Consider the following 15,829-nt stretch of genomic DNA (forward strand, 5'->3'; position numbering starts at 1 on the left):
TAATAAGTGGAAAACAAACGATCTGACTGCTGACTCGGCGCGAGTCAGGAATCGACTCAGACCCAGACACCGAGTCAGCTGCAAACAAACAAGTTCCTAGTGTCTTGGCTCCCCTTTAGGTTTCAATCTAGGTTATCCTTTAACCAACGGATTCTCCGTATCTGCATATTCACCACAACTGTCCCTGTCTCCATCTTCTGAGGGCGGCTTATTGACCTGATGTCCAAATCATTACCCAACAGACCGACACATGTAATTCATAGGACATAGATATCTAGATAGGCAGTAGACAGACCCGGCATTTGATGACCAGAATCCCATCAGTGAACGCTTTCTTGCCAAAGAAGAATCCATCTTTTTCGCCAAATCATCATTCCAGTCTTCTCTTCTTCTTCCCACAGACCCAAATATCTGAATCTGAAAACAAAACCTAGAAATGGATTAAGCAAAAATTTCTTCATCAATTTCTCAGTAAAATCTAGATCACAGGAGGAAATCATGACTTGGTTTAGAAATCTTCTTACAACATCATCAATCAAATCAAAAACCTTAATTAACCCGTATCCGAAATTCATTTTCACATCTCTGACTCATTTCAGTTCTGAATCGGCGGCAACTACGACTGAAACCAGTAAATCTCCATATACACCGACGTATTCAGGACTTGAACCAACGAAACCAAATGAGAAACCTAGGGTTGTTGTGTTGGGAACTGGATGGGCAGCATCAAGACTCATGAAAGGAATTAATACTGATATATATGATGTTGTTTGTGTATCACCGAGGAATCATATGGTTTTTACACCATTGTTAGCTTCTACTTGTGTTGGTACGCTTGAGTTTCGTTCTGTTGCTGAACCAATTGGGAGGATACAACCTGCAATTTCTAAAGCTCCTGGTTCTTACTTCTTTCTTGCTAATTGTAAAGGAGTTGATGCTGAGAATCACATGGTTGGTTACTTTTGCTTATTCAATTTTCAAGATTTTGATTTCTTGGAGTTGATAATTATTGAATTTTTGAAGTACAAATTGGCTGAGATTTTGCAACAGTTGTTCTATTTGAATGTTTTTTTTTTGTTCTATTAGAGTGTTATTCTTGATTGAAACCTACAATATGGAAGATATGAATATGTGAATTAAAAGTTTCTGTGGTAGGAACCGGAAACATATTTTTCTGGTTGGCTGCTAAATGCCAATGTTCAAGATATGAAAATGTCGCATACGGATAATTGTGGATTCTGTGCACGCTGCAGTACTCATTTTTACTAAGTTAGAAGACACTATGGTTCCATTTTGATACTTATTCTTCTGTTTTTAGATTCACTGTGAGACTGTCACGGAATCGTTAGACACACTGAACCCATGGAAATTTAAGGTCTCATATGACAAGTTAATCATAGCATCAGGAGCAGAAGCCTCAACTTTTGGAATCCATGGCGTGAAAGACCATGCCATTTTTCTTCGTGAAGTTGCTCATGCTCAAGAGATCCGTAGGAAACTGCTCCTAAATTTAATGCTTTCGGATGTGCCCGGTATGCCATTACAAATACATTGCATGAATTTTTGACAATTGTAGTTTTATGTGTGCCATTAAGATTTAAGTATCTTATTAAAAGAATCCACTGGTTTAGTCATTTCACTACTTTTTCGGTGCAGGTATTACTGAGGATGAAAAGAGAAGGCTCTTACATTGTGTTGTTATTGGAGGTGGCCCAACAGGTGTTGAGTTCAGCGGTGAGCTTAGTGATTTCATCCTTAAAGATGTTCATGAAAGATACGCCCATGTGAAGGATTATATCCATGTAACCTTGATTGAGGTTTGTCCACATTGAACCTCAAAGTGTTTACTTGATTTTCTTGTTTATTATATGAAACTTTTCTAATTCGGTTTCAAGGTCTAGGCGTTTACCTTGAAAGACTATTGGTACAAGTCTCCTGAAGTAATAGTAAGACAATAATTGCTAAGCATTGTCCTTGTCTTCATGGACAGGCAAATGAGATACTATCGTCATTTGATGTTCGCCTGCGGGACTATGCAACTAAGCAACTGACCAAGGTGAGAGATGTGATTTATCTACAATGAGAAGATGAATTAATATGTTGTGTTCTTTTCTTCTTTTTCATATAATCTATATAATACATTTCTTGTTTTTCATTTTTACCGGACCTTGATTAAATGCCTTCTTCTTTTTAGAGATACTACCTCTAAAAGTCTTCGGGCATGCAGATTACTCTTATCCGAGTGATTTAATTTTCTCGACCCAGTTCTGTATAGAATAAGATGATAGTATCCTAACGCTTCAATTTAGAGGTCAGGGTTGGCTGTACATTTGATGATGGGTCAGTTGTGTTTGCTGTTCCACAGACGTACACTTAACTTGAAATATACTGCCGTGCTCTTAAAAACATTCTACATTTTCTTTCAGTCAGGAGTTCGCCTTGTACGTGGAATCGTCAAGGATGTTCAACCTCAAAAAATTATTCTTAACGATGGCACAGAGGTCCCATATGGTTTGTTGGTATGGTCTACAGGTGTTGGCCCTTCATCATTTGTAAAAGCTACGGAATTTCCAAAATCACCAGGTGGCAGGTACATTTGATTGTATTTTTCTGTCTTTATAGTCGACAGTACAACGCCCACTTGTTCACTACCTTTAGCTGCCTGCTCAAGGTTTAAAATTTTCTGTTTATGCTACAGGATAGGAGTGGATGAGTGGCTACGGGTTCCATCTGTGCAGGATGTCTATTCCATTGGGGATTGTTGTGGGTTTCTTGAAAGTACCGGTAAACCTGTACTTCCAGCTTTAGCTCAGGTTAGTTGTAAATGATTTATCCATTTTCAGTTTCTGATATGCAAAATGCGAGAGGTGTTCTGTAAAACCTTCCCTCCCAGCTCTAGTTGTCTGTGACTGTGGTCATGAAAGTATGGAGTATGCTAAGACTTACTTTCTTTTGGTTTCGTGAGTAGTTGTAAGGTGGATGGGGACCCTGTTGGATTTTGTTGATTTTCTGGCTTACGATTACAAGTTGCTAAACAAAACTGTGCTGGTATTCTGACTTACCAATTTTGATGATCGCAGTCAAGCTATGTTTGATTCACCTTTTGTGGATGTTCTTACTACAGGTGGCAGAGAGACAGGGAAAATATCTAGCACACTTGCTGAACAAAATCGGTAAGAATGGTGGAGGGCGTGCAAACAGTGCCGAAGACATGGAACTTGGGGGACCATTTGTTTATAGACATTTGGGGAGCATGGCTACTGTTGGGAGATACAAAGCTCTTGTCGACCTAAGGCAAAGCAAGGTCAGCATCCGAGCTCTTCAAAACTAAATGAGTTATTCAGCTTGATGTTTATATTGCATGCAACTCAAATATTGTTTTTCTTTTTGTTTCTCTCAGGATGCAAAAGGTGTATCAATTGCAGGATTTAGTAGTTGGTTCATTTGGCGGTCAGCTTATCTTACCCGTGTGGTAAGTTGGAGGAATAGATTCTATGTGGCAGTCAACTGGGCCACAACATTTGTTTTTGGTCGTGATATAAGTCGTATCTAAATGAAATATTGGACTATCAACAGGTAACACAGAATCTCATATTCACCTCGTAAATGTGTTTCTTTGCTTTAAATTGTTCTCCCTGAAACTGATGTTCGGCATTGCTTTGCAGAATTCTTTGAACTGTGAGCAGAACCCCACGTTATAAGCTGCAAGAACTCACCCCGATTATAACCGAAAAATAGAATTGCTAACACTGGATGGAATTGCATGCTCAGACCAGTTTTGGTAGCCCCAGTTCTTTTTCTATTCTTGATAGGAAAGAAGTTCATGAAATGTCTGGAGTTTAGTTAATTCAAGTTTGTAAATGTAACAAATAACCACTTCTGAGGTCCATTGTCTTTGTTATATTTATTTTCAAAGAAACCAGACAAAATAAGCTAGAAGGCAGATTGAGATTTCTCCCAATTCATCGTACTGTTCTTTCGATCTGCTCATTTATGTGTTTCCCTTGCTGGTTCTCTTAGGCCAGACCTGACTTCACAAGGTTAGGAAAAGAAAGGCAACCGTGCAAAAGAGCAAAATATCAAGGGGAAACTTTGACCTGAGATGATTAGAGAGAAACTTTGCTGCCTCTACTGCATTATTTGATATAATCGGATCTCCACCAGTCTTAAAAACTAGAACAACTACCAAAAAGAGCCAAAAGGCCCAAAACTGTGTAGTTGGATGGACCATTGCAAAGCCACCGTCGGCGACGTCGTCATTGAGATTGCTGAATATCATTCTCCCCAAGCTATGTCTCATCTGATCTTTAGTCCGTGTAATTCACATTTCGTTTCCTCAATTTTGGCTTTACACTCCGCTTACATGTATGGGTACACCACACATACATCCCGTTGAACATTTACTTTAGAATACCAAGTCTCATTCCAAACATAGACAAAATGAAATGAAACCTTTCGTAGATACTCTCCATTTATCGATTACACCATGTTTGAAACTCGCCTCTTACAGAAAGCAAAGAATCATCGTCGTTAACAGTGCTGTAATAAGGCAAGGGAGAAGACAATGTCTGGGAAAGGGGATTAGCTGATTTAGCCGATGTAAGGTTAGGGAACTTTTGGTTGCTCAGCCGCGTCAGCGTCAGCGTCAGTTTGGGCATGAGATTTGCATTTGTGTGCTATTTGCTAGCAACGGCATAACCTTTGTCAATTGGACCCTTTAAACTCTAGCCCACCTAGGCGTAAGACGGCCCTGATAGATTGTCACCTGTGGAAAAAAGTTGCCATTGTTAAATACGGTGGAAGTGTGTATACCTGAATGTCAAAAATAATAGTGGAAATGCGGCAACAGAGTTTTGGGACAAAATAGAATCGCAGGCGCAGAAGTAATAGTGGAGAAAAGGTGATGGGAAGGATTTTTTTGGCCGAGCTTTCGAAGGGGTGAGTGGGGAAAATTGAAACCAAAAGATCGAAAGGTAGGAGCAAGGAGCCTTATGACATATTGGTAAAACCACAAGTTGTAAAAACGCATTCAGTACTGATACCTTTCTCTGTTATCATTTTAAGGAGCAGAATGTTTACAGATAAAAATCTGCCAGGCATTGTTCTTTACTGTATTACTTGCAGAAAAATCTAGAAAAACTAAGAAGCAACAAAACAAGTATAAGAAGTAAAAAACATGCCTTCTCCCAGTTTATATTTAAACCAGAAATGTGACAGAAATCCACTCCCCAAAGAGAAGATTACAGGCCTCTTAATTATATCCTTGACGCCTTTTTGAGACTTTTTACGAAGCCGTTCCTGCAGAAGACATGCATAATAAAGCTAATGAGTGAAGGAGGGTATCCTACAACAAGTTGGATATGAGCAACAATTTCTGAAATTACTCAGCATCAGAGGAAAGATACGGGGTTTACAGAGAAAGCTTGAGTCTCCGCATTGATAACCAGGACGTCCTTTTTAACGTCCATGATCTTCTCATAAAGGCTTTGGAGCTCAGTATCCTTAATCTGCTCAATTACAAAAAAGGAGAAGGCAGAAAAGGAAATTAAACATGAAGAAATCAAGTTTGGAGAATCTTTTGACTAGTTTATGATACTGGTTACATTTCAACGAAGTATTAAAGCTTCTCTATGGAAACACAGGAGAGGAGTTGAACCTTGGGTTTGATATCTTCACTGGATACTCCTTTGCCCCTAAAGTTTCTATCCACTACGGCTGAGAGCCTACGGGACAGAAAGCTTACAGCGGTTCGTAATGCCATCTTCTGGTCTTGTGTTTCCTTTAATCTGTTAAAGGAGAAAAAAACAAACAGATATGTTTGATAATCATTAGAAAGTAAAGAAGACTAAAAAAACAAGAAAAAAAGAGAGGACTTCTTTAGTCTTTACTAGTTTAAATCCTACACTAAACCTTGCCTAACAACTGGACATAGAATATTCAGCATGCATGCCTCTAAGCGCATTGTGGTGATATATAGCCTGTCTAAATCCACCTCGGGTTGGCATAAATACAGCACCTAAATGCTTCAGGATCATCTAACAACTCTATAGTTATGGTTACGACAATGGTGTTAGGGGAAAGCCAGTCTAGTCACCGGGTGAATGCCCCTTCCTTCCATTATCCATTTGTAGTTGGAATCCTATTCTCATCTCAGGCAGGTTATCAACCCAATCCGTACAAGATCGACCATATAATACATCAATATCATCATACCAGAGTTTGTATCCAATTCAAATAAAGAGGATGAAGGAAAGAAACACTGAATTACAAGAACCAACCAACCAACAATAATTGTAAGAAAACCAGAAACCCTAATTCCAAAATCCAAGATAACTTCGAATAATTAACCAAACTGCATATGCAAATCAGATATATTAGGAGTATGATCAAAAGCCTAGAACTATCAACCTAGAAAATCAAATAAAAGAGCAAAGCTTTCTTATTCTAAAGGTTGATTAAAATACAATTCGAAAACAGAAAATATAGAACAGGCTATCATACACATGCAACCGAACCGAAACAACAGAATAAAAGCCTAATGATTCTCAGAGCAAGGGCTATGAGTAGTGTCATCCTTTCAAATGAAAGAGTGCACTACCAAATTGAGCAAATTAGGCTCTTCTATGGGTAGGTTTCAACTCACTTTTCCCCCAAATCCTTCCACACATTCGCTCAGTTGAACGAGTGGTTGGGAATTTCACACTAGACGGGAGATTATTTCCCGTAAGAAAAAATAACAATAAACGGGAGACAGTCTCCCGTAAGGTTTTTATTTTTTTCTTTACGGGGGACAGTCTCCCGTTTATATATATATTTTTTCTTTACGGGTGACTGTCCCCCGTTTCATGAGTTTTTAAGATAAAAACGGGAGACTGTCTCCCGTTTGGTATTTGAATTTTGTTCCCCCAACGGCTACATTTCAGCCTATAAAACCAACCCATAAAACTCTTTTCTCTTCATTCCACTTCAACTCCAACTCAATTTCATTCTACTCCATTTTAGTGTTGAAGTTCTCTTCTTCTCTTTATCCATGTCTTCTTCATAAACACCAACCCCTTCAACCCAAAAAGCTCAAAAAACTCGTAGGAAACAACAAATTAAATTTACTACGGAGGAAGATGTAGCTCTTTGCGAAGCACATACAGCAATAACGGGTGATGGTAGTGTTGGTGTGCATCAAGGAAAACCCAAATATTGGGATCGTATTATTCCATTATTTATCGAGAAAATGAAAGGTAACCCAAATGATAGAGACAAAACTAGTTTAGAAAATCGAATATATGCTATAAAGAAAGACATTAAGCTATTTGTCGCCGTTCTTGGAAAATTATTTCGAGGAGGACGAATAAGTGGTTACGGAGCCGAGCACACGGTAAGTATTTTTGTTTCGTACGTATTGCTCGTTATGTTTGTAAAAATGAATACTCATATGATAAGTTTACATTGTAGATGATACGTGGTCGGTGTGACTTCCACAAGCTACATGGGAGACCCATCATCCTTGATGAGTGCTACGAGTTATACAAGAATGAACCCGGTTACGATTACACCAAGTATGTTGAATTACCCCCGCTACCCCAACTACCCGTGGTCCAATTTGTTGATGATGATGGTGCCGAGGGTGTCGATGGTGTCGAGGAGGAAGAAACGGGAGTCGATTGTGATACAAAACAAACGAGTGACGCTCAAGGGAAAAAAAAGGGGACCCGGGAAGAAATCTCTTCAAGCTCAAAAACAAGAAAAATATCAAAGTGGTACTCCAAGTGATCTCATTGAATCCAACTTTAGTGAAACCAATGAGAGAATGTTAAGTTATTTGAAAGATCAAGAAGAACAACTAAAAGAGGAGAATATGAGAAGGATCAAAGAAAAGAAAAAGGAACGTGTAGAAAGAATCATGATGGAGGATATGTCTAAGCTATCTAATGCCCGCCAAATTTGGCTTGAATGTAACCAAAACAAGATACTAGAGAAAAGGAACTTGATGGAGCAAGATAGTAGCGAGGATGAGTAGTGTCTAATATTTGGTGTTGTTGTTTTCCTAATTGTAATTTCCTTTCAATTAAAAGATTGTTACCATGAACAATATGCAATGTAATGAGTTAGTAGGACTCAATATTAATGGAACAAATTTAAGATAACTACTACTTTTTTAAGTTTCAATGTTATTTAGTCATACAAATTAACAAAAATAAACACATTGTCCAAACAACCAAATGAAACTAACTTTTAATTATCTTGTTCTTTACGGTTCATCCATGTATTGTGCTTCCTCCGCTTGTTCCGGTGCCATGTTGTTACCAAATATATCCCAAACATGATTTGTCAATCTTAGTTGAAGATCATTATACAAGGGTTCATGTTTTAACTCATGATAGTTAACGGCTCCGCGAGGTACAATATCACGGTATACCCTATAGTCTTCATCCCCAAAGGTTCTCCATGCCCCATCTCGCCTCTCATGTTCAGTTATCATGTTATGCAATATCACACAAGCCAACATTATGAATTTTAAGTCTTCTTCATCCCAATATTCAACCGGACCTCTCACTATATGCCATTTTGCTTGTAGAACACCAAATGCACGCTCAACATCTTTCTGAGCCCCTTCTTGCATCTTGGTAAAACATTTTTGTCTCGGGTTTGTTGGTTTCTTATAAGCTTTCACCATAGTGGATAACTTAGGATATATCCCATCGGCCAAGTAGTAACCCATATCAAATCTTCCACCACCTACTTTAAAATCAACTTTTGGAGCATTTTCATCGAAGATACCATCGAACAATGGACATGTGTTCAGTACATTAAGATCATTATTTGATCTGGGACTCCCGAAATATGCATGCCAAAACCACAAATCATAAGTAGAAACCCCCTCCAAAGCTATCGTCGGTTCACCTTTATAAGATGCATAATATCCCGCCCAAGACGAAGGACAATTATTCCAAGGCCAATGCATGCAATCCACACTCCCAAGCATACCCGGAAAACCCCTTGCTTCATTCTCGGCTAAAATGCGATTAATATCATCTTGGTTCGGGTTGCGCAAGTACTCCCCGCCATAACGCCTAACTATGTTTCTAACGAATCTCTTCAAGTACTTATATAGAGTTGTTTTATCCATTCTCACATAATCATCTATCGAGTCGGACGATTGACCCATAGCAAGTAACCTAAGACAAGCTAGCGTTTTCATATGTGGAGAATGACCCGAGATTCCAAGTGCATCTATTCCTTGAGGCCACTCCGGGTCCATTTCACACAAATCATCTTTAATTTTAAGAAACAATTCTCTTTTCATACATAGACGGTCATGAAAATTCTTTTCCGAATAAGTGAGTTTACCATCGGTAAAATAATCACGCATCATAAAGAACCCTATTCCTAAGGGAATAACGTCTTCTTTTTACCTCAATATGTTCGGGTTGTTGAGTCATGAGAGCGATTGATTGTTTCCACATTATTGTCCTCATCACCATCGCCGCATTAGCTCGTCTCTTTCTACGGCGTCTAGAAAAGTAATCTTCATACGAGTCCGTGTCACTTATTATACCTGTAAAAAATTCAAAACAAATTAGGACCACGAAAATTTTGCAAAATAACCAACTTAACACGTAAATAAGTAAAACAACATGTCACTTAACCAAAATAACATGTCAATCCAAAATAACTTGTAAATCCAAAATAACATTAATTTTTAAACAACCAAGTGTCAAAATAACATACATTTTTAAAAAGAAAAACTACAAAATGACATTCAATTTTAATCAAGCAAGTTTCCAATTGCTCTAACTCATTAAGTCCGTAAACCATTTTCCATTCCAAGTAGTATTAGATGGTTGAGGAGGATCTTGAGTTTCATTAACAACATCCGGATAAACTTGACTAGATAACCCCCCAACAATTGGAGCATAACACTCTTGTGAATTGAAGGAGCTTCGTAAAATTTGATTCTCACTTCGAAGCCCTACATTCTCATTTTCAAGGATTACAAACCGACTTCGAAGATACTCAAGATCTACATTCTCATTCTCATTTTGAGCTCGCTCATTTTCATACACATATGAACTTGTTTGCATAGGAGGAGGATATGGAACACGAAACTGCGCTTGAGATGATGAGGAAATGTCGTCACGATTCCGGCCTCGAACCAATATTGGCTTAACCCTTGCAAAGTATGGACCAACAGAAACTTGAGACCACCAGCTTTCATACTCCTCAACAGTTGCAATCCTATTGGGTTCCCTACAAGTCCTCAAACCTTTGCACTTCTCATATTCTCTTTGATCCATTCGTACCATTTCATGTTCAGGAGGTGGGCGAGGCGGAATACCTAATACACCGGTTACTTGAAACGAACATATCTCACCCAAGTACCTATAGCTTTGATCATCTTCAATATCCAAGAGAACACATCGTTTCTTTGACAACCTATGCGAATATCTTAGGACTTTATTATTAGTATGCTCACTTCCTCGCCATGGCTGCCATGTTGTTCCTTGTATTGACCTATTCTCCATTTGCTTACGAGAAATAGTAATTGAATGTCTTCCCATATCCCTTTGAACCTCAACTAAATTCTCCTTGTTAAACACCTTAATTTTTGGCCACAAATCATCCCAAACCGGTGCATTCCCATCAATTTTGGGAAACAAAGTATGGAAATAGTAGTAAAACCAATACTACAAAAAAAAGTGGGGGAAATTAATATATAACATTTTCCCACAAATATCAATATTAAATGGCTTTAAGATATAAAATGATCCATATGTACATACCTCTAAGATCATCCACATCCCGTTGAAAGTCTTCAATTTGTTACTAGCCTCGCCCAAAGATTTATAAAGACAAGCCAACGTCGGAGATCCCCAATCAAACCTATTTATGTTTTCTAAATCCAACTCCTCAAAGTTACATAACCATCCTACCTTTGTGGTGGATACACTATTTGTCATAATCACTTGACCAATTATCCATAAAATAAAACCCCGAAGAATTTCATCCCAATATGGTTCCATAGCCACTCCACTCTTTCCTTTAAATGTCTTCAACCAATCACACATATCTACACATTTGATACCACCACTCCTCTTGCTCAAATAGGAGGACACATCAAGACCACGAATTATGTTTTCCCCATTCTCACCAATTTCTTCTTACTATCATTCGGCTCCAAATTCTCATGAATATCTTCTTCATCATCACTTCTTGCTCGGTTGCTTTGGCTTTCCCTTTCCCCTTTTCTAGTGCTTTCTTCTTTTCCGCGGCTTTCTTTTTCTCGGCTTTATCGAAAATAAGTTGAGCTAAATTGGGCAAAAGGTTTTCAACATACTCCAAGCAAGTTTCTCTATTTTCCTTATCACATCAATTTACATAATCTAGCTTCACTCCTTTTCCTACTTCTAAACCCGTCAACCAAGAGAAGTCATTGGGTGTGAGCCCTATTTCAAATGTAGGAAAATGAAAAGTATTTGTAGATTTCCAAAACCGCTCAACAATTGCGTGTGTAATTTGTTGATCATCTTTCGAAACATTTATCTCAAGTAATCGACCCAATCCACATCGGTCTACAAACAACTTACATTTTTCATTTTTACATACAATTTCATACAAATTATGCATATTGTTCCATCCACCTCTAAATCTAATTGAAGGTTCACCATCTACAATGTCAAGAGTGTTGCATATATGATTTTCTTCACCTTTAGAAGACAAAATAGTATAATCCATTGTTCTCTATATGAACCCTAAAACAAGTGTCATTAACCATTTATCAAAATTAAGCTATAAATCAATCAAATTAGAACAATGAAACAAGAGGTAAACAAAATTAATTCGCTCAACATTAAGATTAAGCTAAGAATCATAACTTTAATCGCTCAATTATCCCAATTAGCTCAACACCTTCAAGAATTTAGAAAAAAAAATCAAATTAGGGCAACTTTTAACCAAAACCTAAATAAGATGATGAAATTAATATCAATAAACGATTCTTTTGTTAGAATAGGATTTACCTCTACTAGTTAATCAATGGGATACATTTATTTTTGCAAGAAATCGGATTGCTTATCGTTTTTGAAGATTACAGTGAAGGAGAAGATGAAAAACCATGAAAATGTTGAAGAAGAATGAAAACATCCAGGAGAATTTTCTCCTGATATCGACTTCCTACACAAACAGGGGACCGTCCCCCGTTTGGATTTTTTTATATTTTAGTCCCCCGTCAAGATTTCTTTTTATTTCTTACGGGAGACTGTCCCCCGTAAAGTTTCAAAAAAACTATTAAACGGGGCACGGTCCCCCGTCTAGTCCTTCTTTTATATTTGCCCACAGTGGCTATACTCTTTCATATAGGCGAGTGGTCGTTCATATGGGCGAGTTAGTCTCCAAATGGAGACTACCCAGTCTTTGCTCTCAACAAAACAGACATTTGGGATGAGCATTGATGATCGACCCGCCAATCTGACCCAAAGTTACGGGTGGACACCCAACCCGTTTATGGGTGAAATGGACATAGGTTCGTTCTTGGAAATCCATTTATTTTTTATTGGGTTATGTCTAGAAATCCATTGGGTACTACACCCTCTAGATTAAGGCTGTGTTAGAAGACAGGAGGTTTATACCTAATGGTATATCTACTTCGTATTATCCATTTGTGAAAGTATTAGTTTTAAGAACCTTAAACACAGATCAAGTCCAAACATCCCGAACTACTATTTTCAAACCTAAAAATTTAAGAACCTTAAACACAGATCAAGTTAGGTAGAAATGAACGATAAGCAAGGTATATGGATCGAAGTACTCTAAGTAAATGATAAAAACACAAATCTTGCTCAAGTTTATGGAATAGCTTTTGGAAGGATCATGTCGTGAATCCTACGGCTTTACCAAATATTCAATATCATACCTAACACAATATGTGCACCACAATTCTCGTGCTTCCCTCACCGTATACTTTAACATGGCATTCCTTGGTGAGGATGCACTTACAACACAATCAAGTTATGTTGAGGTGAACAATATCTTGCTCACCACAAGTAACTGAAACTGACTTTTCCGTAACTATGGATTTTCCCCATCTATAGTTTTTGGATTATTCTGTTTCACTTTTGGATTATCATGAGAGAGATCGCTTTTAGAACTTTTCTCATCCAAATCCATCATTCAAAGAACTTTTTAAATTCCAACATCATGGATATTGCTTTCTCCATAGTCATGGGATTTTCCTGGGAGATCATTCATTTTCACATTCAAAACATCATTGACTTTCTTTTGTATCCACTTTTGAGTGCATTTAGGAACAACCAGAACCTTCTTCCCGTTACTCTCTTCTAAAATTCTCGGAAGAGAATTGGATTGACTATTCTTTTGCAAGTTAGTCTTTCTCCAACTGGGAGCATCGGATCTTGTCTTCGTCTTTACAAAGTTATCCTTTTGATAACTATTACGATTGTGAAAAGGCTTCGTATGACGTTTACAAGCAAAACTAGGTATATCACAACACTGATTTCTTTGTCTAAAGGTTGGGCATTCACAACCTGTAATGTCAAGGGTATTATCCTTAACATATGATCTAGGTTTAATCACTTCTTTTAATACCCAAACTAGAATGTCATGAAGTTTTTCATTCCTTATACGAAAAAGATATCTCCTTTATAGGTGACCTTTGTTTTCAAAATAATGACAAATATAAGGGACGTTCTTACCGGGATTCATGTGTGCTGGTTTTGGAGGTTGATAAACTTTGATCTTTCGAACCTTAACTGCCGGTGAAGGCATTTCACTTTTTCCATCAGAAGAAACCTTTTGCTCAGAAGAATCACTAGCCTTGACAAATTTTACCTCTTTGCTAATACTTGGAGCACCTATTCCCTTATAACCCAATCCTCGTGTATCACAATGATTTTTACTTGCTCCTAGCATAGTGGTTATTTTGCTTGAACTAGTATTGAAATTTTTCAAGTCATCTTCCAATATCTTGATTTTATCAATAACATCGCTAAATCAGCCTCAAGGCGTTTTTCTCGAGTGAGATAAGCGCTTTCTTTGTCATCAAAACTTGCTTGCTGAGAGTTAATCCTTTCTTCAGTTTCTGCAAGTTTCTCTTCCAACAAGAAGTATTTTTGATAAACATTATCACATTCAAGTGACTTTCTACTCAGGTTTTCCTCAGAATCTTTGAGGATCGATTCGCAAGAGCAATTTAAACCATAAAGACCTTTGTAAATCCTTTTCAATTTCTTGTTTTCTTGACAAATATGGGTTAGAGAAGGAGTGAAAGAAGAAGTCGCCAACTTTCCCACGGGTTTCAATAATTAACATACTCTAAGATTTCCTCATCAACATCTCAATCAATATCTGAGTCACCTTCGTCATAAAGTTCATCCAACTGTCCTTCTAGGAGAGTTTCCCAGTTATCAATAGTTTCTGCATCATGAGGATGTTTAGATATTGACCTAGATGTGACAGTTCTCTCAGGTGAATTCAAGCTTTGAGAAACATCTGGTAATTTTATAAGTGGTACGTTATTAGAGATAGATTCGTCCATAATATCCAGATTGCTTCAAACACAGACTTATGAGGTCTTAACATGTTTGCCTGCTCTAATACTAATTGAAAAGGAGAGGGTCTAACAACTACACTCAATATTTCGCTTAGCAATCTGTATGGACTAACTACAATATACTTTCAAGAGAATCAACTAGACAGTCAGACTCAATCTTAAGAAAAGTATATCAAAGAGTATATCTCAATTTATCCATTCAATCTGCAATCAAACAAATAGGAATTTGCGAGCCCGATTGAATATAAGAAATAACTTGGACGTTATCAAAAACCACTATCCAAGTGTCAATCAATTGAATCAACTACCTAAAGGTCGGATTCAAAAACTGATTGAACTTACGTACATCCTGTGATATTTCAATTATATAAAAATATAATGCGGAAAAGAAATAACACAAACACCAGAAATTTTGTTAACGAGGAAACCGCAAACGCAGAAAAACCGCGGGACCTAGTCCATATTTGAACACCACACTATATTAAGCCGCTACATACACTAGCCTAATCCAAGTTAACTTCCGACTGGAATGTTGAAAAGACGAGGGTACTCAAATATACCTCAATATAGAACTTTTCCTACCTATAAGTCCTTTCTCCGAAAGTGTTTGTCTATGGACTGAGTCGAGAGAATGCAACTAATCGGTTCACATTTCCTGTGATCGTCTATGGATACGATATCGAGATAATACAACAACGAAGTATGTTTACTTGATAAAAAGGTTCGGACTTAACCAAACTCAATAGGATTAAATTATCAAGTAAATAGGAATTAACGTTTGTGTGATTTACTTTAATTATAATAAAACACTTATAATGCGGAAAATAAAAGTAAATGACACGGAAAGATTTTGTTAACGAGGAAACCGCAAATGCAGAAAAACCCCGGGACCTTGTCCAGAATTGATTACTCTCAGGATTAAGCCGCTACACAAAATTAAACCTAACTTCGTATAGTTGAGACCAAGCAACTAAACCTATACTTCACCTAGTTCTGTATGTATTCCCACACCTCCAACTTATAAATAAGTCACGTACTTTGAACAATTCCTTTGGTTCGTATTCCAAACAGTAAAGGAACAACAAATCTGTTTGGTATCAACTCTCTTCAACCAAGAGATATGAGTCGGACAAAGGATCTTCTATTTATCTTAACATAAACTCCTTCATCAGGTCCTTAGATCTAACTTATGTTCAATTACCGAAGTAATCGTTAAGATTTTGTGATCAACACTCTTAATCCAAAGAATTGTGTTGATGTCGATCT

General features: G+C 37.5%; 2 protein-coding genes across 2 annotated transcripts; one reads left to right on the forward strand and one right to left on the reverse strand.

Annotated features, from left to right (window-relative positions):
* Positions 1-286: 286 nt before the first annotated feature.
* On the forward strand, positions 287-3,961 carry LOC113338793 (internal alternative NAD(P)H-ubiquinone oxidoreductase A1, mitochondrial-like). The gene is made up of 9 exons (XM_026584179.1): positions 287-951; positions 1,319-1,532; positions 1,657-1,817; positions 1,991-2,056; positions 2,427-2,590; positions 2,699-2,813; positions 3,125-3,304; positions 3,401-3,576; positions 3,666-3,961. The coding sequence occupies exons 1-8, from the start codon at positions 499-501 to the stop codon at positions 3,551-3,553; spliced, it is 1,506 nt and encodes a 501-aa protein (XP_026439964.1). The 5' UTR covers positions 287-498; the 3' UTR covers positions 3,554-3,576; positions 3,666-3,961.
* A 155-nt stretch (positions 3,962-4,116) lies between these two features.
* On the reverse strand, positions 4,117-6,573 carry LOC113338794. The gene is made up of 4 exons (XM_026584180.1): positions 5,657-6,573; positions 5,415-5,507; positions 5,181-5,298; positions 4,117-4,765 (listed from the first exon to the last, which is right to left on the reverse strand). The coding sequence occupies exons 1-4, from the start codon at positions 5,759-5,761 to the stop codon at positions 4,734-4,736; spliced, it is 348 nt and encodes a 115-aa protein (XP_026439965.1). The 5' UTR covers positions 5,762-6,573; the 3' UTR covers positions 4,117-4,733.
* Positions 6,574-15,829: the final 9,256 nt, after the last annotated feature.

The sequence above is a fragment of the Papaver somniferum genome, unplaced genomic scaffold (assembly GCF_003573695.1).
Source record: "Papaver somniferum cultivar HN1 unplaced genomic scaffold, ASM357369v1 unplaced-scaffold_19, whole genome shotgun sequence".
NCBI lineage: Eukaryota > Viridiplantae > Streptophyta > Magnoliopsida > Ranunculales > Papaveraceae > Papaver > Papaver somniferum.